The sequence below is a fragment of the Natrix helvetica genome (genome assembly GCF_964273705.1).
Source record: "Natrix helvetica genome assembly, chromosome: 5".
Classification (NCBI taxonomy): domain Eukaryota; kingdom Metazoa; phylum Chordata; class Lepidosauria; order Squamata; family Natricidae; genus Natrix; species Natrix helvetica.
The window spans coordinates 81,856,525-81,884,509 of record NC_138551.1 but is presented as its reverse complement, the minus strand read 5'-3'; the positions used below and the strand labels follow the sequence as shown (position 1 = coordinate 81,884,509).

Sequence of the window (27,985 nt, the reverse complement as noted above, 5' to 3'; positions counted from 1 at the left end):
CCTGCTTGAGAAGGAGATTCTGTATCATTTCAGACAGATTTCTGTCCAATCTCTTCTTAAAAGCCTCCAGTGTTGAAGGACCCACAATTTCTGAAAGGAAACCGTTCCGCTAATTAATTGTTCTCATTATTAGGAAGTTTCTCCTTAATTCTGGGTTGCTTTTCTCTCTGATTACTTTCCACCTATTTTTTCTTCTCTTGCCTTCAGATGCTTTGAAAAATAGTTTGTCCCTCTCTTATTTGTGGTAGCCCCTTAGATATTTGAACACTGCTATCATGTCTCTCCAGGTCCTTTTTTTTTTTCAATAGACTCGACATAACCAATTCCTGTAACTGTTCTTCATATATTTTAGCCTTCAGCCCCTTAATCATCTTTGTTGCTCTTCTCTGCGCTCTTCCTAGAATCTCAACATCTTTTTTATATTGTGACCAAAACCAGATGCAGTGTTCCAAGTGTGGTCATACTAAGGCTTTGTAAAGCAGTATTACTAATAATAATCTTATCACATTCAAAAGCGTCCTTCAAATCCATTACCAAGCAAAAGTTCATCATTAAAACTATTCACTTTACCATACACTTTCTCTAAATCAACCATCACGTGATAAACTCTTTGATTCAGTGACTTGCTGAAAAGCAGAAATGTGGTTATCTTAACATCATACTTTGACATTTTCATGCAGATGCTGCATTGTTGTAGTCCTACTGGGGCTTTACTTCACCTTAAAATGACTTAGTGAAGAACTAAAATTGTTTTTATTGGCCTTATCCAAAATCTCCTGATAATCTAATACCCTGTTTCTTCAAACCAAGTTTCATATGCTAATATTTTCCCATCTCCTTCACAGGGTAGGATTTTTGCCTATAGGACAATTTGGTCCATGGCTACTTAATTGGTCTTCTGTTGCTATGGTTTAGGAGACACTAATCACAGTTAAGTTGTTTTATTTAACAGCAACCAATAATAAAATCTCTCTAATAGGAAATAGAAACTGACTAATAAAAAATCAATTAAAGGCTAATTCAGCATTCATCTCACGCTTGCAATGGAGACAACTGGCAAGGAAGAAATGTTTAATTAAAGATGTGGTTGTCCTTAAAAGCCTCCTTGGAGTCTCAGGAAAATGTTTTATTGTCAAACAAACAAACAAATCCTACCACAAATCTGAATTACAAAGCAACAAAGGATAACACTATGAACACCAGGCTGCAATATGGATTTCTAGATGAGGTTCTGAGTGAGAGAGAAAGAAAAGCTAGTTTTGTAGTGATGCTAGTACATACAATTCAGAATCAAGTTGACTCTCAAGCAATATCTCTAATCTTATTTCAGTATTGGAAAGTTTATTCGAAAGAATTATTCCTCCCAGAAGTGTTTGCATTTGGGTAGGTGTGCTTTTGGCAAAACGCTGAAAATATCCTTCCATTCAGAATAGGGGAATTCTTATTCTACTTCACTTTTTTTCTTCAGTCAAAACAAAAGAATATTTGCTTATTTCCCTTTAGAAATGCCAAACTCCATCAATATAGTTTGTATGTACTAAGAGCTGGTGAAAAAACAACAACAATGCTAATAATATGTGAGATGAAAGCATTTTACAGCTGAATCCTTGTAATCACTGACATCCATTGGCCTTGTCTTTGGGGAAAAGCAGAATGCAAAGCAAATAAAAAGGGCTGAAACTAGAAAGGACAAATGTCAAAGTATTGTGAATGTATTGCAGACTTTTAAAAAAAAACTCCACCTAACGGTTATTGGTATTATAAGAAACTCCTCATTTAATTTTATCATTGGGATCTCCCTCGTGCCCAGTTGAGTTTTTCAATGCCCTTTCTTTTCTGTGCAGCAAAACAAGCTGAGAAATCAAATGCATTTTAACAACAAGCTAATACTGAAGATGTAGTTCTGATGCTGTCCTTAGACTTGTAAATCTGGGGAAAGCAGGAGAGACACCACTAACTTTCATGCAAGAAAGAGTGTGGACTATGGAGCCAGTTACACTTCTATCCTCATGCACCTTTAAGAAGATCTGAGCAACACCCAAAGCCCCGATTGGTAAACTAGGCCACAAGACAGTGATGTGTCCAAAGCTAATCAGGAAATCAACAAAGGATTTTAGTTGCTTTCCAAAAGACGCTACACTCAGCACTCTAGCCAATGTGTTAATGAAACCGACACTGAGGTTGAGACATACGAAATCATTTTGATTTAATTAGTTAATATTTCATGCCCAGAACATAAAAATATTATGATCCTATAGTTATTACCTGAAATTTCATGAAAGATCTGCTGAACAGCTATAAAGCAGCACATTTTCAGGGTAGCTTTTCTGTCTGAGGCAGCCAAAATGGATGGCATGTTAACAGAGAAGAGAATCTATGAATCACAAAACTGTTGAGTTTTGAATACTAATTATTTTATTACAGTGTACAGGTCTTTTCCTGTCAAACCACATAGTATTTTTAAAGGAAACCAATGTGAAATGTACAGAGGCTGTTTGCTGAAGAGAGAGGGAGACAGCAGATTTAGGAAAAGATGGCTGTTTGGAGCGAGTAGGAGTCAGATTTTACCCTCAGTGTCAAGAATACAGAATGAACATCCTGTGGTAGACACAAGGAACCTGGAAACAAAATGCAGAGGCAAAACTGGAAGTTTCCTTTCTTTATTTTAATCAACCCTTTCCAATATTATTGCCTCATCACTTCCCTCCTCCCCCCCCCGCCATTGTGTCTTAGTTCCTGCTCTGAAATCCTTCCTCTATCAATCATTTCTAGATTCCCAGGATAAAGATCATGTGGCCTATTGCCTTCCTACATTCATGAAACTTCCTGCTTGAGAACAAGGCATCTTCAAATCTAGACCCTTGATAGTTTAAGTGGAGAGGCCATCATGAGAATTACCCATTTTCTGGTTGCCTGGTTTGAATGCTACTACTCAAATCCCATGCTATCTTAAATGTAAATACTTTAAAATTGTTTTATCTGGTTGTGATAGAAGTCTTAATTTGATTCCAGATTTTCCCTTTTCTGCCCTTGATTTTGATGCTATCCCCCGATTTTGACGGCAAATACCAAGAACAGAATTGTTAGGACAAATATATTTTACAAAGTAATGCAAGAAAAATGTCTTAATGTACTATAGGCCAATATGTTTATGGCTTATATTTTTTTAGAGACACTTTTTTTCTTTATAGGAGCTTTTAAGGCACATTATTTCAAATGTTAAGTGTTTTTCCAGTGAGACTGGTCTTATCAGGGCAACCTGGTCTACCCAAACAGAGCATATTGCTTGGCTTAATCTCTTCCCTGGTATAGGTGACAAAGCAAGGAGAGCTCATGGCTTAGAGGTTAGTACATCTACCTAATATGTAAGTAGCCCAGGTTCCCAGAAGGGTATACTATCCTCCCTTTATTTCTTTGTCGGTAAATATAAATTCAACACAAAAGTATTTCAAATGTTGTTGCTTTCTTGTTGCATAAATGCATAATTACCACATATCTCCTATATAGAAGAAAGGAACAGTCCTTTCTTTTATATAGGTTTTTTTACATCGTTTAACTCACTTCCATAATCTTTTTTTTTTAATCCTATCATCCGGAAGAATTTAGCCAATCTGAAATTGTGTAAGTGTGTGTACTGAAGGTGACCTCCTTATTTAATTCCATCATTCTATGACCACCTTTGGAGGAGAAAAGCCCTTAATTCTGAACAGGAAATCAAACTCACTTAGGGATTAGTAGAAAAACTGATATTGACGCAGTGCAAATACAATAAAACAGCAGTGTAGTGAATAATATACAGCACACCCCAATTTGAAATATTGACCAAACAAATTCAGTTTATAGGAAAATTACAATCTATTCTCTAATATTATATGAAACTAAACTGTTACCTCCTAGGCAGAGATCGTCCTGTTCCTTAGTTATTTTTCTTAATGTCACAGTAGGAGTCCTTGTTCAAAGCAGGAAAGATAATAGATTATGTTGGAATTAAGCTTTTGCATTATTCACAATTGCAGAGTTTGAATATTTTCTATTTTGGCAAAGCCAGCTTCATACCGTATTTCCTGGGCTAATGCACAGAATGTACATCTTCCTACATGGCTTTACTATGAATATTTTCCTCTTTTGGGGGTGCAATGACAGATTTACTATTTGGGAAATATTATAGCAAATATTATAGAAATAGAAATAGCAAATGAGTTAACTACTCCTTTTTACATGTGTAAAACACCTGATTCCAGCCAATATATCACCTTAAGAATGGCACTCTGTCTTGGATATTGATAAAGGAACTGTCCTAAATAGACGAAGCACAATTAAATCCTATTAAAATGTTGATACTTAAAACCATCATTAAATTCTTGTTCATCATTAATTTCACCTGCCACATTCTTACCAAGGACTTGAAATAAGTCAAATGTTTATTGGGTCTTCTCGACAATAGTGATGCATTTAGAAATGTTCTATGATGGGAGGTTGGAGTAAGAAATGGAAAGTTCACAGCATTTATCCCATTTTGCTGGTTTATCTATTAAACTTTCCTGGAAAAACTGTTCATGCTAATCTATGCAGATAACTATTATCCCGTTGTCATAAATTAGCTATATAAAAGGAAAATACATGCTTACACACATTATGCATACAGTAGTCATCTACATGTCTGGCATTTTCACTCTGGTTATGTGTGGTGAGACTATAAAGAAGAACGTTATGAAAGTCCACGTCCCACCATCCGTATCATTTCATTTCACATTGAGAAGCAACTTCAGACACGAGTGAGATATCTAAATTTCCACTAGGGCAAAGGTAGAATTTTAAAAGTCATATTTTGTTCCCAGCTGTGAACTTATAAAGATACCATGAAATATTTGAAATTCAATACCCCTTTCTCCTCTAGTGTGCCAAGTTAGCACAGCATCAAAACAGATGATCCTAAAAAATGAAAAGGAGCAACTTGAAAATTAACTAAAAGTGCCAGGCTACTTGAGAAAATTAATAAATAAAATTAAGTACATAAGTAAGAACTGGGGACAATTGCTCTTAACAAGTTTTAATCTCACTATTTCTATGCTTGCATTTGTATGCTTATGTCTGCTTCCATCCAACAAGTGTTGTATCAATGCCCTTCTTTCAGATACCTTAATTATTTTGGGGGAAAAAAACCTGTCTGGCCAGCTCATCTGCTTATTTTATTACTTTTTCATGTTGCATGGAAGATTAACCTACAGAAATAAGAAGAGAACATTTTGATGGTTAAGAAAGTCCAACATCTGTTATACAGATGTTTTTTAAAAAAACCTTTGCATAGAATATTTTTTAAAGTTTTTTTTTTACACTTCAGTATTTAAACAATAGTCTTGAAAGATATTTGCTACTTTATTCTGCTAGCTGGAAGCCCTTATTAAATGTTTAATTTACCATCACTAATAGCTAAACAAATTCTACATTGTTGGGAAAAAAATATTGTTAGAAACAAATGCTGATCAAAAAGAACTGTGACTTAAATATCTGGTTCCTGGTCTATTGCTATTGATACAGGTATTTCTTCAATGAAAGACCACATATACCAGTATATCCTGGTATAGGGTTCATGCTGCCCTTAGGGCGGGGTGTCAAACTCAATTTCATCAGGGTTGTGTTTGACTTCGGAGGGGAGGTAGGCATGGCCACCGTAGGCATGGCCAGGTGAACTTCACTCATGTTGAGGGCGCCTGCATTGGCCCGAGCGCTCTGCCAGTGAAAATGGACTCCTGAGCTCGGTTTTCACCTGCGATCCCCTCCTGCAACCCTCTGCCAGCCAAAACAGCTCAGGGGGGCCGTCTGCGATCCTCTTAAGCTGTTTTCAGCTGTAAGGACCTCCTGTAACACTCTGCTAGCAAAAACAGAGCCTTTGCGAGTTCCATTTTCTTTGGCAGAGGCACCATGAGCTGGTCCTTCACTGTTTTCAGAGTGGCCCTGGGGGCCAGATCTAAGCACCCTGTGGACTGGATCCTGTTCCCGGGCCTTGAGTTTGACACCCTACCCTCAGGCAAATATGCCAACTGAATGACTTTGAGCCAATTTTGTTAAGTCCTCGACCTGCGACCGGTCCTAAGGTCCTCGACCTACAACCGGCCACAGGTCCTTGACTTACGACTGACAGCCGGCAACAGCCAAGCCGTGCCTGATTGGCTAAAGCGTGGCTGGCTGAGCGCAGGATGCCAGAAGCCTGCCTATTGGGTGCCTGCTTGACAGCTGGGTATAAATAGCTGTCAAGCAGGGCTAGCCTCACTTTTTTACTACCCACTGTTACTTGTTGTTGATTCCTGCTCTGAATAAACGCTGTCAACTTATCTCAGCCGCCTCACGCCTTGTCCATCTCCCAGTCTACAAAAAATTTGATGGGTTTACCATTTTTAACAAAATAAAGAACAGAAATGAAAACTGTCTTCTATAAACACATTTACCTGTGATACAGATACAACTGGAGTTGCTTCTTTAAAGATGATTGTAAGAAGCTCTGGTGGTATTAGTTGCTCACTCTTGTTGCATCTCCTGTTCTTTGTATGTTTTGAAGTGAAATACACAGACATATTTCGTTTTACAGTACTGAGCTCTGATACAGAAAGAGTTCAAACTGATTTTTAAATTCCAACCCATGAAAACAAGATTTGAAGTCCTTGATTAAGTTAAAAAGTGGAAAATGATATATATGTATTTCGAATGTTCATCATGCCACTATGAACTGTGACAAGATATGATAGTGTTAAATGCAAACTCAGCTTCTACAATCTCTCTTCCTGGAACCTAGCTTTTAATACCCAGATCATCTCTCATGATCCTTACTGAACTTATGTTTTTCAACTGTGATGCTCAGAGTCAACACAGCAGTTACATAAACAATAAATAATAAATAACTAGTTTTGAGGTATGCACTCTCATTTCCGTGATAACTGAGGAACAGCATATTAACATGCAATTTAATTTGGCAGTAACATTTCAATTGGCAATTAATCTTTTAAAAATTTACTCTTGGCTAATCGGTATTATAATCCAGCTACCAGCTGTTCAGTTGCTTTTGTGTGCAAAAGTATCTGTGAACACATTGCTTTTGCTTATATACATCTGTCATGTGTTAAACTAGTAAAAAGATAGTGTGCTGGTATTATCTCAGCTGAAATCCTCGGAGCACAGTATGCCCAGTTCTCCACCATCAAGGTCTTACCTCTTTTTAAATGAGATTTTTTTTAAAAAAAATCTTATTTTAATTATGTAAATAACTCCCTTTTTACAATCCCGTAATCCTTTAATTCGGGGTAGAATTGAGGCAACTGGATAGAGTTGAGCGTTTACTGGCCGGTTGCCCTTCCTGACACCATATGGAGTTAGCAGCAGATATATTTTTTCTTTGTGACCTAGGAGAGAAACATCTGCCGCTATCTAGAATTGAACTCTAAACCTTCGGGCTGGGAGGCAACAGTCTTTACCACTAGGCCACCATGCCGCTTTCCAGTATAACCAGTCTTGGCGAACTTGAACTAAAATACTATCTTGAATGAAGACAAACATGTTATTTATTGGTTCAGTCAAGTTTTCCAGCTTTTCAAAGGTGAAGGTTAGATAATTCTGAAATATATTCTTATCTCCAAGTTTTGGAGCTCACCTCTTATTTAGACATGCTGCTGGATATCAGTCATTTCTAACAACTGATGCCATCGAAGATCTATAGCAAGCTTTCCTAAGCTGAAGCTCTTCATCATACCCATGCATCAATCACTTTGGGTTTATTTGTGTCTCTATAGGCTAAGGAAAGCAGTGATAGGTTTTTCAGCCTAATTTGATTTTCAGCTGCTGATTGGCGAAGCAGCTGCCAAGGAAGTCGAGGTATATAGTCATCCATATTAAGAAATTGTTTGTAAAGATGTATTAACAGCGAAGTAGAAATAACGGCGAAACTGTTAACATCTATTGTATTGATGGAGTGCAGAAAGGAGACAACTGTATGATTTTTATTAACTGTTTTAATTAAGTTTTAATGGATTTCCATGAGGATAAATGGTTTCATTATCTGTTCACACTGAGCATCATGGCAGGATATTAAATGCCTTTGAAAACTTCCTGACAGCAGTTTGGATAATTAGGGACTTCTATTGCTTATCCTCTGAAATCATCTGGAAGCTCTTTTATAAGTCTATGCAGGTAGAATTGTCTTATAGAAGCCTGCCCTTCATAAGAGCTATCTGGGTAAATGAAAGTGCCTTCATTTAAGTAAGGCAGAAAGGAGAAGGGAGGGGAGGGGAGGAAAGGAGAGGGCAGAGGAGGAGGAAGAGATGGGAGAAGAGAGAGAGGAAGACAAGAGAAGAGGAGAAAAGGAAAAGAAGATAAAATTTATTTATTTATTTAGCGCAAGGTGATGTTACATTACCTAAGCGCTATTGCTATCAGTCCATGGCTGATAGCAAGCATAGTTTTAGTACAGATAGTTGTCAACTTACAACAGTTCGTTTAGCATTCAAAGTTTTTAAGATGGACACTACAACCGTCATAAGGCGAGGATTGTTTCTCAGCACGCCTTCGAGATCTTCGTTAAACCAATTTTGTTGTATTAAAGTACAATGACAATAAAGATTATACTTACATACTTACAATGGCACTAAAGAAAATGATTTGTGACCCATTTTCATAAAATATGGATGCTCTGCAACTTGTTCACATTTATGACAGTTGTAGTGTCCCCATGGTCATATAATCACCTTTTCTGACCTTCTGACAAGCAACGTCAATGAGGAAGCCAGAGTCACTGAACAATTGTCTTGCCAATTTAACAGCTGCACTGGTTCACTTAACAACTGTGACATGAAAGGTTATAAAACAGGGCAAAACTCAGTTAACAAATGTCTCACATAGCAATATAAATGTTGAGCTCAATTGTGGTCATACATTAAGGACTACCTGTACTTGGACAAATTTATCTGATCTCTGCCACTGAGGATTTTAATCAGAGGTAGAAAAATAGTATTTATACCTCATCTTTACTAACTGGAAACGTGTGGATAAGCCAAATATACCAATTTATCATCACTGGGCTACTACAGTGATAGATCTGCTGCATCAAATGGTCAGCTACCAGAATTATCAGAAAAGGCCAACCTGTTTTTTGTATTAAATATGTTTGAAGAAATACATATCCAGTTCGAGAGACAACCATGAAGCTCCAAAAGCATTTATGCAGTATGAAAATCAATAATATTTAAGCAGTATTATGAGCATTTCATCATTAACAATTTATAACACCTTTGCAGTCATAGCTATCTTAATAGATCACTAACGAAGACAGGTTTTATATCACCATGGGTGACATAAATTGCAAGTGTAAAAATCTCTACCAGCTGATGAAAAAATGGAAATGAAAAAATGGAGCGACCAACTTCATACTGTGCTGAACTCTATACATATTTCCATCCTACTACAAAAGATATTCACTGATGTTACTTTTTAGGGAACATTCTTGTAGTTTTTCAAGATAAAAGGGGATACAGTTCAATGACCAAGTGCCTAGATTTTAATCCCTGGCTACTGTAGAGAGAGCAGTGAAAGATTCTAGTCTAAAAGCTGGAGAACTTCAATTCAGAGTAGATATTGTGACTCTGCATGAACCAAAGATCTGACTTATACAATACTTTCTATGTTCTTTTCACGTGGCATTTCTCCCCCCCCCCCTTACAAGTCATGTGAAGTTGCCAAAAAGATTCTTAAATATTAATTACCCTACTGCAGTGGTCGGCAAGCCGCGGCTCGCGAGCCACATGCAGCTCTTTACACATTTTAATGCGGCTCTTCTGTGTGCCGGGCGCCCGCTCCCCTCCCTCCTCTCAGGCACTTCAAAACAAGCGCCCCTTTCCCTTTTTTCTTTTCGACCCACAATGATTAGGGAGGATCCTGAAGTCGGGCGGGGACGAGAAGCGAGGAGGCAGAAAAAGAAACTGAGGCTAAGGAGCTTCCCCCCCGCCCCCTCCCAGCAAAAATCTAACCGGGGAGCCGGGCGGGCAGTAGCAAATTAGCCGATCACGCCGCGTGATCGGTTAATTTGCTACTGCCCACGCGGCGTGATCGGCTAATTTGCTACTGCCCGCCCGGCTCCCTGGATAGATTTTTGCTGGGAGGGGGCGGGGGGGAAGCTCCTTGGCCTCCGTCTCTTTTTCTCCCTCCTCGCTTCTTGGGGCTCCACCAATGGGGGAGCAAGGCCCGCCCAGCGCCAGGCTTTGGGCTAACACAGAGGTCTGCAAAGTTGGCTGTTTTAAGACTGGTGGACTTCAATTCTCAGAATTCTGGGAGTTGAAGTCCACCAGTCTTAAGAGCCAATTTTGCAGATCCCTGGGCTAATATGATTGATGCCCTTGGTGGACTTCAATTCTCAGAATTCTGGGAGTTGAAGTCCACAAGTCTTCAAGCTGTCAGGTTTGAAGACCCTGGGTTTTTTTCTAAAGGGTTGGGGGTGTGAGGGTCTTGCAACTTGACAGCTTTAAGACTTGCATGCTTCAATGCCAGAGTTCCTGAGCCAACATGACTGGAGGAGGAATTCTGGGAGTTGAAGTCCACAAGTCTTCAAGCTGTCAGGTTTGAAGACCCCTTGGGGTTTTTTCCCTAAAGGGTTAGGGATGCAAGGATCTTGTAACTTGACAGCTTTAAGACTTGCGTGCTTCAAATGCCAGAGTTTAATGAAACTAAAAGCAGTGTACCATCCTATGTATTTTCAGTTTTAAAAATGTGGCTCTCAAAATAAATTTCAATCGTGCTTTTGCCGAGATTTGGCTCAGTTGAAAAAAAAGGTTGCCCACCACTGCCCTACTATGATTTTTCTTCCTGTCCTATATGTCCCAACAGAGTGACTATGGTACCTTCTAACGGGCTTTAGGAAATGCATCTTTTCAATTGTGAAAAGAGAATAATCTATGGCACAAAATTCTACTGACCCCAACACTGCGAGCCTTCAAGAAGGCTCTGAAGCCTGCATGTTCCAGAAAGAGTTGTGCCCTTGATGATAGATGGACTTATCCTAGTTGAATATATATGATTATGACCCAACTATGTGATTTGTTTCATTCCCAGGGTTTTTTGTTGGTGATGTTCTTAGGATATTGTGATTTTTGTTAAATATACCGAATTTCTATACTACCTAGAGTTTCAATCTGGCGAGTTGGGTGACAATAAATCAATGCATCTCTTTCTAAGCTGGCCTTTAGAGGAGGCGTGGTATTTTCTAATAGGACATCATTCCATCGCTTTATCCATGAAAATAGCCAAATTCTATTCCGTTGTAGTTGTCACCAGGAAGAATTGGCTTTAAATATGACAATATGGTTCCTTGTTTTTTTTTTAGCCTTTTCTTTACTTGATTTGTTTTTCTTTTTTAAAAAAGTATGTTGTTCCTTGACTTTCTTTCTTTGGTGCTTGCCTGTAAATAAAGCCACCTTAATAATGATAGATTTTGTTCTTGGGGGAAACACATGGATCACCTGATCACTGGCTTTGATTTTTGTTTTTTAGGGTTTTTTATTAGGCAGCAAACACTTTCCTCTATAGAGATAAAAAAAAACAGTTTTGGATAATTTCCAGAAGTATCTAATATTCAATTATTGCCCTTAATTAATTCATTCTTTAACTAAGAGCAATGAATTAATTGTTTCTTATAAAACAAAGAGGGGAGAAAATAGCTAGAGATTTAAAACAACATTTTTAAAAATTAGAAATAGCTGTCTTGAAAAGCAAAACTAGCTAACTGATAATCTATGGTTTGGAATATACTGGTAATTTGCCTTCTGACACCTATGCTTGTTGGATGTCCATCCTTATAGTTAAATGGTTACTATCAGACATACTTTCATTGGTTTCCATTGGAAACCACATATTCCATTCATCCACATATTGTCAGGAGTGAAAGACCAGGTCTATATATTCAAATCCAATTAAACTTAGGTATTGCTAAACAGCTTATGCCAGGGGTGTCAAACTCACGTCGTCACAGCAGTGTCATGTGACATATCGGGACATTTTCCCCCTTTGCTAAACTGGGTGTGGCCAATGTATGACGCATCCAGCCCATGGGTCCTGAGTTTGACAGCCCTGGCCTATCCTATCTTCTTAATTAACTGTTAGCACCTTCCTGGAGTTAGATAACAGCCCATAGATTTCAAGAGAGGTTGGACTTAGTCCTCTTGTGGCTACTTAGGGATTCTAGATTGATACCTCTTTTAACTCCACACCCAGGTTCTGGCACTCCTTCTTTTACACATAAATCTTTTAAGCAAATGATCCTGATGTATTTATTTATTTATTTATTTTACCGTGCTTCTAGACCGCCCCCTCTCCCAAAAGGGACTTGGGGCGGTGTACAGTCCATGTAAAGAATGCTTTGAGTTATGCATAATGAGTATGCATAATGAGTATATGCATAATGAGTTATAATTTTTCAACTTTAATATGTATGGTTTTCTTTATATATATATTTTAGGCTACTGACCCAGATGCTGGAGTAAACGGCCAAGTCCACTATAGTTTAGCAAACTTTAATAATGTTTTTCGCATAACATCCAATGGTAGCATTTACACTTCGGTGAAGCTAAACAGAGAAAAAAAAGATTATTATGAACTCATTGCTGAAGCCACAGATGGAGCCGTGGATGCACGTCGTACAACATTAACTCTGGGAATCAGAGTCCTGGATATCGATGACAACAGTCCTGTGTTTACAAATGCCTCCTATACTGTTTCAATTCCCGAAAGCCTGGCCCCGGGCACAGTATTCCTTCGTTTAGAGGTAAAGGAGCCATGAGTTTCAAAAGACGTTGATGGTTAAGAAAATGTGCTATAAAGTATGAACGTGTTTTCTTTGAAACATTTTCAGAAGTGCTTTGCCCTTGCCCTAGAACAGACAAAGAATAGTTGGTCCAAAGTCACCTGCCTCATTTCCGTGCCTAAGGCAGAATTAAAACTTAGTGTCTCCTAGTCCAGCACTTTTAATCACTGAAGCAAATGTAACTTTCATATATATATATATATATATATATATATATATATATATATATATATATATATATATATATATATATATATATATATATATATATATATATATATTCGTTTAATTGCAAAAAAAAAAAGAATAAGTAATATCATTATCACATGTTTCCAGACTATATTGGTAATCTGTAGAACAATTCAGAATAACACAGTTGGGAAGGACCTTGGAGATCTTCTAGCTCAACCCCCTGCTCAAGCTCGAGTTGTCAAGAGGCTGTCCAGCTTTTTCTTAAAAGCCTCCAGTGTTGGAGCACCTAACAACTTCTGAAGGCAGACTGTTTCATTGGTTGATTGAGAAACTAATTTCTCCTTAGTTCTAAGTTGCTTCTCTCCTTGATTAGTTTCCATCCATTGTTTCTCGTTTTGCCTTCTGGTGCTCTGGAAAATAGGTTAATCCCCTCTTCTTTGTGGCAGCCCCTCAAATATTGGAACACTGCTATCACATCACTCCAAACAAACAAATACTATTAAATATTAAGACATTTTATATTAAATTAATTAATCATCATGACATTCGGTCCTTTAAATCAGAAAAACTACTAACATTCCTTGAGTTATCATTAGAAATATTTCCAGTCCAACATTGAATTGAATTGAATTTTTATAGCTTTGTGCTATTACGTCAGTCTTGACTTCTGGCAACAAAGCAAGTCACTGACCCAAAGTCTCCCAGGTAGCTTCCTACATAGTTTTCCTGATTTCTAACCTGTTGGTTTAACCACCACATCAAACGGGCTCTCAGCTATATTATTATCCTTTGCAAATTTTAACAATCTGTAGAGGCTATTTAAATTCCTATTTTGACATCATTGTAATACAATTTGATAATATAATATATAATAATATAATATAATAACAGATTTGGAAGGGACCTTGGAGGTCTTCTAGTCCAACCGCTTGCTTAGGCAGGAAACCCTACCCCACTTCAGACAAATGGATATCCAACATCTTCTTAAAGACTTCCAGTATTGGAGCATTCACAACTTCTGGAGGCAAGTTGTTCCACTGATTAATTGTTCTAGCTGTCTGGAAATTTCTCCTGAGTTCTAAGTTGCATCTCTCTTTCATTAGTTTCCACCCATTACTTTTTGTCCTGCCCTCAGGTGCTTTGGAGAATAGGTTCGCTCCCTCTTCTTTGTGAGAGCCCCTGAGATATGGCTTCAATACAATTCTTAAAAAATTAAAGGAAAACATTAATTATAGCTAGAGCTTGTATTATCAATGGAGCGTTTGTGACTACCGTCTTGTTATATTTACCAAAATATCCCTCAATTTCTTAAAAGTAGTCAGTCTCTTGAAACTACCAAATTTCATGAGATGTGATAATTGTATGAGAATCCAGACGTTTTTATACAATTGGTATTTTTATTTATTAGCAATTCTGCCATCACACAACATCATGCGATAATATCCAGCTCCTAAAGATATTCCTCATTCTTGATACTTTTAGGTTTGATGCCCTCATAGAGATAAATGGGTTTGAGGGAGATGATTTTTTTGGAGGGTTGTTTTTGTATATGTGGGCACATGTGAGCATGTGTGTATCATGCACAGACATGAAATCAATGTTGCAAGAACTGTTTTGAGGGGATGGATGTCATTTTTAGTGATGAAATTTGTAAATCCTAAAATCCTGTTCTTCATTTCCTCAAGGCTAAGGACGTTGACCTGGGTTCCAATATTACCTATGGAATACGAAGTCAAGGACCACTCCAGTTTTTTGCATTGAACAAATTTACAGGTGAACTGTCACTTCGAAAGTCCTTGGATTTTGAGTCCTTTTCTGGCACAGAAGCAACATTCACTTTTTTAGTGGAAGCCTTTGATGTCGGAGGAGCGATGCCTCCAGGCCTTGCTGCTGTGACTGTGAGAATAAAGGTAAGAATTACGTTCCATTCTCCTCTTCTCTGTTCCTAAAATCTATGCTCGATGCTTTAAAACAAGACCGAGATGCATTTTTAAAAGGATAGAAAAATATTCTGAAAAAGACTTCTTTTTCTTTTGTAATCTTGACTCCATTTCATTCATATAGGCTGACTTTAGAAGAATAACTTGCTCAAATTTATAATGCATTTCATCACATAATTAAAGAACTATTTCTTGGTCCATGGATCTGTGAGCTACAAAATTGAATGGGTGAATCTTTTAAAATCCCCCATAGATGGAAAGAAACACTTGACTGAAGTTGCAATATCTATATTGACTAAAGTGGCAATATCTATATTACAATTTAAGTCCTCAGAAATCCACAGTTTTATTATCTTTACTTAGGGACCAGCTGCTTGTATGAAGTGAACTTCTAATTTCTGTTATCATGAAGTTCTAACTTTCAATCCACAACATGACTAATTTGCTCTTAAAAATAGAAATATTTCTGTTTTCATGATCCAAGCAATCTGCTCGAATTGGGAGCTTTAAGTGGCTCTTCAATTGAATGTTTAGGTATATATTCCAAATGTATACAAAGGTGATAGTGAAAAGCATGACTAGTCCAAACTCATATTTGCAAATGTATATCAAGTTAGTATATAATTGACTAGAGGAACACAGTGACTCAGTGGCTAAGACACTAAGCTTGTCAATCAGAAAGGGCGCAAATCCCTAGTGCCGCATAATGGGGTGAGGTCCCATTACTTGTCCCAGCTTCTACCAAACTAGCAGTAACACGTAAAAAATGCAAGTAAAAAAAATAGGAACCACCTTTGGTGGGAAGGTAACAGTGTTCTGTGTGCCTTCGAGATTTAGTCATACCAGCCACATGATCACGGAGACGTCTTCGGACAGCCCTGGCTCTTCGGCTTTGAAACAGAGATGAGCATCGCCCCCTAGAGTTGGAACGACTAGCACATATGTGCAAGGGGAAGCTTTACCTTTATACAATTGATTGCTTACCAATTGCTGAATCATATGTATGTATTTATTTATGTAGGATGTAAAACAGCTGTTAATACCCATTTGTGAAATACTGAAAATTGTATCCATGTTGTCAATGGGCTTACATATAGATATGTTTTCTAAATCACCTGTGAAATTAGTGTTCTAGGATCTTTCTTAGGGCTGGAAGATACGAGCTTTTATTTTATTTTATTTTCCTTTAGTGCCCAAATATGTTGCAGGAGAGGTAATCTATCATTCATCAGTCTCATACAGGATTATTTTTAATGACATAGTCAATGGAGAAATATAATAGTTTCAACACATGCAAAATTTGTAATATCGAGACAGTTTCCTGTGTAACTGGAAATTATTCTCCAATAATTTTCTCAATTCTATTATCCAAGGTCCAATTTTATGGAAGGTTGGAATTTGTTAATACTGCATTTTGTTCAATGTAAAAAAAAAATAACTAATAGAAATTCTGTTTAGATCCATTCTTGCTACTTCTTACACCAGATGTTAAGAAATCATTATCCATAATAATTGGCATTGTCCATTTTTCCTAAATTTTAAATTTTTCTTTCAAATGTTAACATGAACAGTGAGCTTATTTCTTTATTCAAAACAAGAAATGTGAGTGACCACATGTGTGTAGCTTTTTATTGTTCTGTCATATCCTACCTGTCAGAGTGTGCACAGTGTGAATACTATTTTGAGACAACCCAGGAGCAAAATGCAGTACACAGAGGCAGGGGTGGGTTCCTACCGGCTGTACAACACTTGGCAACTGGCAGGTATTTATGACAGTTGCAGTATCCCAGGTCATGTGATCACTATTTGCGACCTTCGGACAAGCAAAGTCAATGGGGCAGCCAGATTCATTTAGCTACCATGTTACTAACTTAACTACTGAAGTGATTCACTTAACTGTGGCAACATAGGTTGTAAAATGGGGCAAAATTCACTTAACTGTCTTGGCAACAGAACTTTTGGGTTCAATTGTGGTTGTAAGTCAAGGACTATCTGTACTGTATTTCTTATCTTGATACCTGGCTTGTATTTTAAATGTGGTTTTGACTCTGCTGTTGGCTTTCAATCATCATCATCTTCTTCATTTAGCAACCCCATAATCCCTTGTGGGGTGGAGTCTGGGCAACTGAATGGAGCTAGCAGAGTGTTTGAATTGCCGGATGCCCTTCCTGTCACCAATGCGGAGTTTTGTTCAGCAGATATATTCTCAGTGTGCCCAGAGAGAGAAATATCTGCCTTTACCTAGGATTGAACTCACAGTCTCCTGATTGTGAGGCGAGAGCTCCACCTCTAGGCCATCACACCACTCTGCTGTTGGCATTCAATGTATTTCACTGAAATGCCTTTTAGGAAGCAGGTAGGATGCTGTAGCTAATCTGTCTCTTTGTTAAGCTACAGCTCATGAGAGTAAACTTTCATCTCTTTATGCTTTTTACTCTGGATAATAATATTTTTACATCAATCACTACATTCTTTTACAACCCAGGAAATTATGATACTGATTCTATCATCCTGTGATCAATGAAAAAACATGTTTTAATTATATAATAGGTTGCTTTTCTTCTTTTGTGAGTTTTGATCTTTGTATTAGATTGTGCTAAAAAAAAAATGCATCCGAGACACAAAAGTCAATATTTTTGATCTGTGATATTTGGGTTGAAAAATGCTCCATTTAAAGTACAGTACTCACATTCCCTTATCAGCCACTTATTTCATGTCAATGTATAGATAACAAATATTGCCTGAAGATTTGAATAGAAGCCATGTTATAACCACTACTATTTTGCTGAAAGATTCCCCCCCCCCCTTGACAGTATCATCTGTGGTTTTATTGGTTCACGTGGAAGACCTTCACCTTAGATGGTATGCTCTCCCATTCATTTTTAATGATGTGTCATCTCTGTGCCTACATAACAAATAAAGATATTGCCTGGAGGAAAAAATCTAAAACTATCCATCTGTTTCTTGATAGTATTGATTTTCTGTCTGAACTCTTCAGACAGTTATATTATAGAAAAAAACACATAAAAGTATGTTGGGGAGTATTTGTACTGAATGTTGAGTGATGTCCAGTAAAGTATATCCTAGTTCATAGAATCAGATTTCTTATGAAGAAAACAACATAGGACAGAATGTATACCAACAGTTATGGAAACCGGAAATAACATATAAGCGTTTTTGAATGCCATAACCACAGCAGCGGGCACATCCACAGCTAATTTTGGTTATCCCAATGTCTTGGAAACTGACAAAGGAAGCTTTGCTTTGTAGTCTTTACTTGGATGCAAATTAACTCAGATTATAGAGCTGTACACTAGAAACTGGGGGAAAGGCCCAAGAAAATTGCATGAAATCACTTGGGATGAAACATAAGGGAGCTTTTTTAAAAAAAAATCTTGGTTGAGAAGCAGGTACTGTTTCATCTCATATTGTCTCTCGATTGAAAACTAGATCTATACTATGATATATAGATAACATTTTTTCAGGAAATTACTAACAGTACAATTGTAGGTTTGTCTACTCAAAAATAGGTCACATTGATGGCAGTTGGACTCCCTGTTAGGATAGTGGCAGGGGTGACATTCAGTGTTTTCTGACATGTTGTGGAGAACCGGTAGTGGAAATTTTGAATAGTTCGGAGAACCGGCAAATACCACTTCTGACTAGTCCCACTCCCTTCTAGTCTCTGCCTCCTGAGTCCCAGCTGATCAGGAGGGAATGGAGATTTTCCAGTAAACTTCCCCTGCCATACCCACCAAGCCACACCATCAAGCCGTGCCCACAGAACTGGTAGTAAAAAAAATTGAATTTCACCACTGGATAGTGGGTATAGAAATGCAGCTTAAACGTGTCTTTATGCCTGAACAAAATGAAGGAAATTTGCTTTTAAAGGCACTGAGCATGGAGTTCGGGCTCCCCCTCCCTCTTTTTAATAAAGCTTAGATACATTGTTCAGGGGTTTTATTAATCCTGTTATGGCATTCAGTGATGTAAAAACAAGAAGAGCAATTGTCTGTAATATCATACAAAGGCTGTGCTTAAATATGATTCCAGAATCATCAAAGCCTTGACATGCTCTTCCATTTTGCAATAAATATTTATTAGGTTTTATGTCCTAGAGTCTATGAATCATTGTGTCTCTTAAAAAATCATTTATTTTCATATGTGGCTAGCATGCAGCAACATTATATCCTATTACGTCAGAGGTTAAGTCATTCCCAATATTATTAATTATTAACATTAACCAAATTTATTCTACCATTATACTTTAGTAACAGGTTGGCCACCAAAGACACCATATTTATGCTACATTTAGTTACAAACTTATGGAACCACTATAATGGAGCTATAAATGGACACTACATCTAAATCAAGCAGCTGATTGTCCCTCACCTCTGAGATGTCAGAACCAAAATTGGGAAATGTTGATGAAAATTCTCAATCATCCAGATAAAGTTGTCTGGAAGTTGAGTCATTGCAATTGGAATTCTTTTCTTGATTTGAAATGTTTGCTTATCTAAATAGCTTCTTCAGTCTGAAGAAAGTTAGGAGGACTCCATGTATATATCCTCTGCTCAGCTAATCTGGATAGGCTCATTGGGTGAATAGGCTGAGAGACAAATGTTCGAACTCCTAAATCCTTTACCCTGGGGGAATTGTGAAGTGTGGCCTCCCTGGTGAACCTGTGTAGTAGTCTTAATCTTCCTGAGGAACTGAGGAAACCATGGTTTGAGGGAGAAATGAATGAATCCATTTATGCCAAAGTGGCAAATGCTTCCCTGAATAGATGTGGAAGGCCTCAGCTACAACTTGCTCCTCATTTTTTTTATGCTGCTCTTTTTTCAGTCCTCAGGAAGATTAAGACCACATCACAGGAATTGGAACATTCACATCCCAATGACTTTCTGCCTATTACCTACTGAATCTATCCAGATTAGGTGAAAAATGAAATCACCCTGGAGGACATAACCCCCTAACCAACTTGCTCAGACTGAAGCAGCGATTTGGCTAAACAATGAAATGCTTCAAGCCAACAAGAAAAGAAATCCAGTTGCCATTACTCGACTTCAAAACAACGCTTGGAAGTATTTTTCGGTGATGCGGTGTTCCCCACTGGAATGATATCCTATTGGAAATTCATCTGCCTCTAACATTGTTCGCCTTCCAGAAAAAACTGAACAGAAGAGCTTTTCCTGAGGAATTCTGAGCCATTTAGTTTAAGTTTTATTTGTCTTTATGTTTCTATATTTTAATGTATATCCTTATTTTGTGAGTTGGTCAGACTCCTGTGATTATAGTGAGATGCAAACCTGATTAATAGATAGACTTTGTTCTACTTCCATTGCATTAAAAACATTATAAAAAAATAGAGGTAATCCAATCCTTTGAAACCTACCAAAATTATACTGAAGTTGCATTTGAATAAGCATTCATAAAGCTGCAATATTTTGAAGTGAGTTTAGCAAGTTATAAACTTCATGTTATGAACAACGCCTAAATTCAAATGGGCTTCCTACAGCACTCAAAATAGTGAACAGCCAACTGGCAACAAAATCCAACTCAGGCAGGTACATATTAGCAAAGAAACCTCTTTGAAAACTTTGAAAGCACGGTCAAAAAGATAAAGCTTTCTGAACCCATGTTAAACTACAAAGTGGCAATGAGGTCATTTCATTTACAAATGCAGACCAAATTAAATTCACTAATATCCCAATCTAATCAGCCTAATATATTGCATGTGATGAATTTACAGGATATATTAGCATTAATGGACAATTTTGGCCTCATGTTACTATAGTGCAGGAAGGTTAATCTGTGTCTAACATTGATATGTAAGCCTTTTTCCTTATTACACACGTTTTGGGAGATTCAACCTGTAATAGAATGTGAGAATGGCCTTGGAAGTTGGAAAGAAGAAATGCTCCCCAGGGAATGATCATATGAAGAATAATGGCACACAACTGAGTAAGAAGGGATCAGTCCTAATTTATCAGATGATAAAAAAGGAAGTGTCATTCTTGGGACTCTCTATGCTTGATTGTTTTCTTGCAAATGTTTTATTACTAAACTAGGTAGTCCCAAAGGTGAAACATCTTCAGAGATAAACTAGAAAGTCCAGTTGTCTCTTGAAAAAAAAAAGCATCTTTGGGACAACCATGACCTGGATGACTGAGAATCTCCATAGACCAGGGGTGTCAAACTTGTGGCCCGCAGGCCAGATGCATCATGTGCTGGCCCTGCCCGCTTAAGCAACGGGGGGGGGGGAATCCTGATACGTCACATGATGCCACTGTGACAATGTGAGTTTGACACCCCTGTCATAGACACTAAACTAGGTAACATCATCACTGCAAAAAAAAAAAAAAAAGTGGTAAAAAAGACATTAGGAGCTTTGTACTTTTAGACATGCAAGATTCTGTTCATGTAGTCCTAGAATATAGTAGTATTAGCTCCTGTCTGGTCTACGTGGGAGGCTGATACGATTACAAAATTTAAATTGGATTTTAATTTAAAATGTATTTGTTTATTGTTTACCTGTAGTTTAATATAGTTTTAGGGACAGATTTCAAAAATGCAATTTCACCAAGGTGGCTGAAAAGATAAAACACTTGTTTCAGGTTACTGATACACACATGTTGTACAGATTTGTGTAACATTACTGTGCTGCCCCAGCAGTATATAACTAGGGCAGCGATGGCGAACCTTTTTTTGGCTCGCGTGCCATAAGTGGGGGGAGCGCAGGGGGGTCGTGTGTGGGCGTGCTGCACCCATAATGCAATGTGTGACCTCCAGTGCGCATGCACGCACTACAGGCATTCCCCCTCCCATTTTTACATGCATTTTTTGTCCTCCCCAGGCTCCAGAGGCTTTATAGGAGCCTGGGGAGGGCAAAAACAGCCTCCCCCTGCCCCCCCGGATGCCCTCCAAAGGTGTCAGGGAAGCCTCCGGACGGTCCCTGACACCTTCGGAGCGCTCAAAACGACCCTCCGAGCAAACCGGAAGTCACTTCCGGTTTGCTCGGAGGATCGTTTTGAGCGCTCCGAAGGCACGTGCTGGCCAGCTGACAGGGCAGCGCCTTGCGTGCCCTAACAAATGGCTCCGCGTGCCACCTATGGCACACGTGCCATAGGTTCGCCATCACTGAGCTAGTGTAAGAATTAAGAACTGTCTCCTTTAAGAAACTACCTCATGGGAAATGTAGGCAGAGACTGCCTTATGGGAAATGTAGTTCCATAACATGTGATCACATCTCTGTTTATGATTGGCCACTGGGGCATCTTGCCCACATGCAAGTTTATAGCCAGTCAGTTTTGAATGCCTTTGTAAACCAGAATAGTAGTGTGTATCTCCGCTCAGCATGGGAGTAAAATCATCTTTTTACACCACGTGATGGGACAGATTATGGAAAGTCAGAAGTATCTTAACACTGGACTGTAAGTTTTGCTATTAAGAATGCCTGATAATAAACTTGATCTGAAAGAGATTCCTAAGCATGGAGTTAACTGCAGGCCCCGAGCAAGCCCACAACGCCCAAGGCAGAACAATTACTGTACAGTTTTAGTGCTTTCAACACCTCAGCAGTATTGTTTTACATTTGCAATAGATTTGAACGTCATAGTCATGACAAGGCTGTTTTCTTCCTTTTATCTGTTCACACCAAAATTTAATGCCTTGGACCTAATACTGTTAAACATTTTTCTCAGACCAAGTAACTACATTTCTTTATTTTTCTCCATTCTAACTAACTTTTATGAAGTGTATTCCATTTCTGTAAACTATTCTGTATTCTATTCTCTGATATTTTCATAGTCCAAAAAGAAAAAGTAAATACTTTTACTAAATTGGAACTCCTGTCCAAAGTCATATTCAGTGTTTTTACACTTTTATTATACTATTTTAGTAGCACTACTATATATCATTATTACAATTATTCCATTCATTACCATGTATTTGCACATTTATAATTTCTCTCCTAGTTTCTAAAAGCCTAAAATCTCATTTGTGAATTTTAATGACATTTTATGAGCCAGGGTGGCATAGTGGCTAGAGTGCAGTACTGTAACCTACTTCTGCTGCCTGCCGGCTGCCTGAAATTTGGCAGTTCAAATCTCACCATGCTCAAGGTTGACTCAGACTTCCATCCTTCCAAGATGGGTAAAATGAGGACCCAGATTGTTGGGGGCAATAGGCTGATTCTGTAAACCACTTAGAGAGGGCTGTAAAGCACTGTGAAGTGGTATATAAGTCTAAGTGTTGTTGCTATTGAGTTTTTTTTTCTTTTGCTTGCAATTTAGAAACTTCAGTGCCAGCCAATCTGTTGCTCTCTCCAGTAGCTGTGCTTGATTACCAGTGCCATCTTATTTCACTATATTTCAGAGCCATATGTTGGATAAAGCTGCTTCAGCAGATCTGATCTCTGAACTTCCCTCTGGTGTTTAATTGTCTGCACAAGCCTTTTATTGCCTCATATACTTCATTATGAACATTCTCTGTTAATTTAAATAATTACCTTCTTTAGGCTTGTAGAATATTAAATATGAAAACAGGGCCATTGTGCAGCATTAACAACACGGCGGCAATTAATTGGAGATCTATTTAGTTAGAGAGAGAAATCGTGATGTTCACTTTATCATGACAAGAAACGAGTTGAAAGTAGTTGTAAGAAGATTATCATCATAAATAACGAGGGCAGCTAGACCAGCAACATTCTCATCTGGTGTGTTATTTGCTCATTGTTCATCGTATAAATTCAGATGGTGCTTCTACAGTGGACTCATTCAAATAAGCAATTGTGGCCCAAAGGAAAAAGCTCATCAAACATTGTGCAGCAGAGAAAATGCTACGGAAGGTTGCAGAATGGAGAGAGGTGAAAGTGACTACTCCTTTCTCTGTGAATCTGAGCAGATGGAAGAGGAGTTCCGTGGTTGTTGGCACAGGGAGGGAGAGAATGGATTTGGTTTTGAGCTATTAAATAGCAATGCAAACAGTTGTCAAGGAGGGGAGAATGACAATGAGTAAGGATGGAGGTATTGCAGGTATGCTATCATCAGTTATGCCTTTTAAACAAGCAAAAAACCCAAAGCTATATTTTCTTTAAAGGTGTTACCAGGTGTATCAGTTAGTAATAGTGACGTATTTCTCCCAACAGGTAGTAATTTTTGTAATGTCACTTCACACAGTATTTGTCAATCCCCAATAATTATTGCTAACTTAAAATAAATTTCTTGTTTCCTTTTAAAGCTCTGTTGCTACACATCACATTTCCAGAAGAGAAAGATAATGAATTAATAAAAACAGGAAGTAAACCAAGTGCTGAGTTATAATTATCTATAACTTTTATTATATAAGCTAATAATTCCTATGACAAATAAAAATAACTGTACTAATTACATTGAATTTATATATAAATAAACTCTTAATGAGCAATTTTCAAAGGCGATTAATAAAGTATTGAAAGAAGAGACTATTTCACAACACATGAACACATTCAACAAACCCATGTCGTTTCAATCGGAAAACTGAGTATCATAGATCAGTCCAAGTCCAAAAGTGTCAGAGTTTCTGGAGAACAATCAGGCATTCAGACTATCGGCCATCAACAGGCACATAAACAACATCTACATACTACTCAAAAGAGACAATGAAAAAGACTCAAAGGAAACAAAAAGAACAAAAAATAAATTATTCACAAATAAAAGTAGCTCATATGGTAGTAGCAAATTTTATGTGCAAATCACAAGGCAAAGGCACAAAAAATTGCATGCACTGAAAAACATAGATGCTATTAATTTCTGAGGGTGAAGATATTCTTGTTAATCCATTCTTGTTAACATTTCAGGGGATTATTATGATGTTCTTTATGCTTATCAATTGGTCAATTGAGATGCAGTTTGATCTGGTGATTAAGGCACCAGGCTGGACACCTGGGAGTCCATGACTTCTAATCCTGCCTTAGGTGTAAAGCCAACCAGGTTACCGTAGGCAGGTCAATTTCTCTCAGTTGTAGGAAGGAGGCAATGGCAAGCCATTTCTGAAATCTCACCAGGAAAACTGCAGGGATTAATTCAGTCAGTTATCAAGAAACAGAAGGCAGAAGGATACTCAAAGGCAGAAGGATAAAAGGTCACCTGTGAAAGGTTTCACCATCATCATATTGTCTTTACATGTCCTCTGCATTTTGAGGGTAGGAAAATTGAAGAGTATCTTTTATCTTAGATAAAAGAGCATAAATACTGGTGTCTTGGAATTTCCCAATGTTTTACTGCGTTAAAAGCGAATAAGACTACTCATTTCTGTTCATTTGGTTCCACTTATTTATACATGTATTTTGTTTTTTCATTCATTTCTAAAATGAAAATATTTCTATAGAAAATGCCATAGATGTAATACGTTAGGGTATCATAATTTAGCCAAAAATTAATAGAAATCCTGTCAGTTATTTGTGTTATGGTAATGATTTCAAAGCTAGTAGGAAAACTGAGCTCATAATGTACTGTTCTGTATTCAGAATAGTACATTATGTATCCTTCACTATGGCACTCCATATATTTAGCTGGATATTTGAAATGATTTAGTCTACCACTTTCAGCTTTTACAGAAATAAGTCTAATTCTCTCACTCTCCCCTATTCCCTCCCTCATTGTTAATACACAGATAATATTCAAATATTGAGCACTAAAATATTTGAATGTATGTGGAGATAAAGCATTCAAATAATTTATTCAGAAAAAGTAAACCTCGAGAGATTTCCAACATAGAGAGGAGGAATAAAGTCAAATGACAATGTGTGCATCATGACATCACATTGATGAGACATTTGTGTTAGCTATATGACAGAAATACATAATTGCATACTTTTCAGTATGACATCATGACGCTACTGTCAACTTGGCAGTACTTATTATGGAAATTATGGAAATTACTAGGAGAATGTTAAAATGAATCTGAACCTTTTATAAATTTCAATACTATCAGGTATAATTTCCTATTATTTCTGGAGTGTATATTGCTATAATTTTGTTTCTGCTTGACAAGCAGATTATAGAATAGGTTGCTTGATGGCTATCATTGGTATACTCAGTGGAAACTGTCCATATTGTTCAAGATATAGTAGAAGTTAATGATATATTGTAATTTTCAAATCTCAGTATCAATTATCCAACCAAAAATGTAGATTTTTTTAAAAAGATACAACATCAAGCTATCATTTCATGTTAGCTATAGTATAATTGCATATTTAAAAATGCAAGGGGTAGTCAAACTGAAATGAAGTTATCATTCCTTACATTGGCAATATAAACAGATCTACAAGTAGCATTTTATAAAAATCTTAGTACATTAAAAATAATCTGAAATATTTGAACCAGTTATTTATGTTTTCAGCATTTGTTTGGTGAAATGAATGAGATTAGCCCTTTCATTATCGGTGTAGAAATATTTGTCATCATTGGTTGAGAACCCAAATTAATTGACTGTACTTGTCCAGCATTCCTAGTGTGATAATTATTTTGTAGATATAAAGCATTCTTTTCCATGCCTTTATAGATGATGAGTAATTTTACTTGAACATATAAAGTTGGATAACTAACTGCGTGAAGAATTTTAGAGTTTAATTTTCTACAATGAATTTATGTCCTATAAATAATCCATAGTAATAACTCCTTTGATGGGGGTTTTAGAGAGAGGTGGAGCAAGGTAATAGTTCCTTCCTTTCTATCTTCCTTCGTTTGAAATTAAAAACTATGTATAAATAAATTGTCATTGAAATAAAATAGCTGTAATTCTAAACCCATAATTTTATCTAATTTTGATAAGAACTGTTTTTTCTGAATTACATCATATTCAGTATTCAGTATTTCCAGCCTCTGTGTGGGATTTTTCAAAGGTCATTTAACTTTTTTTTTATTTTAGAAATGTTAGGTGAAAATAAATAAAGAACAAAGTTTCATCTCACTAAAATTATGGGTTCTGTGTAAATGTTTCTATTTCAGAGAACTGTATTTAAATGTTTTCTTTGCTGGCCTCCTCAGTGACTTAATTTTCTAGAGACTGTGCTGCTTTTCTAAGTACATCTTAGCAGGATTAATCCATGTGATTTCTAAAACTAAAGAAAAAGATAATCTATGGCAAGCACAAGGGTCACAAGTAACCTTCAACCTAATTTTATGTGAATTTTTGTTTAATTTTAAAGCCGTAAGTAAGAATTCAGTTTAAAGCCTTAAGTAATACTTCAGTTTATACTTCTGACAAAAAAAATTATTATTTCTAATTTTATAAATGTCTGACTTAATATCTAGGCGATGTAAATAATTCTATCCAAGTCAAGATAAGTGATCCCAGATGATCTCAAGGGTGTTAAGGCCATAATCAGCTGGGACTTTATATAATAGGCACCTGTTTAAAAGAATGTTATTCTGGGAGAAGTGTGAGAGAAAATTGGGGGAAAGAGTGGTAAAGTCTTGTAAGCTGGCAACACATTTTGCAGAGCAATTCATGGTGTTTTTTTCAATCGCCAGAGAAGGCAAGGTCATGATATCTACCACTCATTGACTTGAATGGACCCCTCATTAGCATTGTACAAGAATGAAGTAGGCGTATAAAAAAAGTAACCAGGGTGCAGTTTTGGGTGAAGCTTTTGAGTTCTACAGACATAATAAATTTAAAATTGCAGCTCTGAAGACTGCACTCCTAAAAGTATGTCATGACCGTTCATGTCTCAAGGCTCCAATTTGAAATGAATCAGGGTCTATTTTCGGGTAAGCAAGGAAGATTGCTAAGAGATTGTTCCTTGATTAACCAGGTCTGGTTAACCTTTTAATGTGTCCTGATTTCTAACTTGTTTCTTAGCCCTGCTTCCCAATTTATCCTTTGACGTGACTTGTTACTCAGTCTTAACAACTGATTGCAGAACTCTGTTTGGGGCCTGTCAATTGTGAGTATAGGAGAAAGAGAGAAAAACAAGGCTGTAAAGCTTTGGGGAGAGGGGCAAACTTAAAAGTTTTCTAAAAATGCTTTTGGT

General features: G+C 37.2%; 1 protein-coding gene across 6 annotated transcripts in view; it reads left to right on the top strand.

The window, feature by feature from the left end:
* PCDH15 (protocadherin related 15) overlaps window positions 1–27,985 on the top strand; it is a gene marked incomplete at its 3' end in the record, with an annotated part of 825,229 nt that overhangs the window by 637,591 nt on the left and 159,653 nt on the right. For all 6 annotated transcript variants that reach the window (XM_081954012.1, XM_081954014.1, XM_081954013.1 and 3 more), the window contains 2 exons: window positions 12,491–12,796; window positions 14,713–14,937. In XM_081954012.1, coding sequence (XP_081810138.1) covers window positions 12,491–12,796; window positions 14,713–14,937 — 531 coding nt within the window. The remainder of the gene's footprint in view (window positions 1–12,490; window positions 12,797–14,712; window positions 14,938–27,985) is intronic.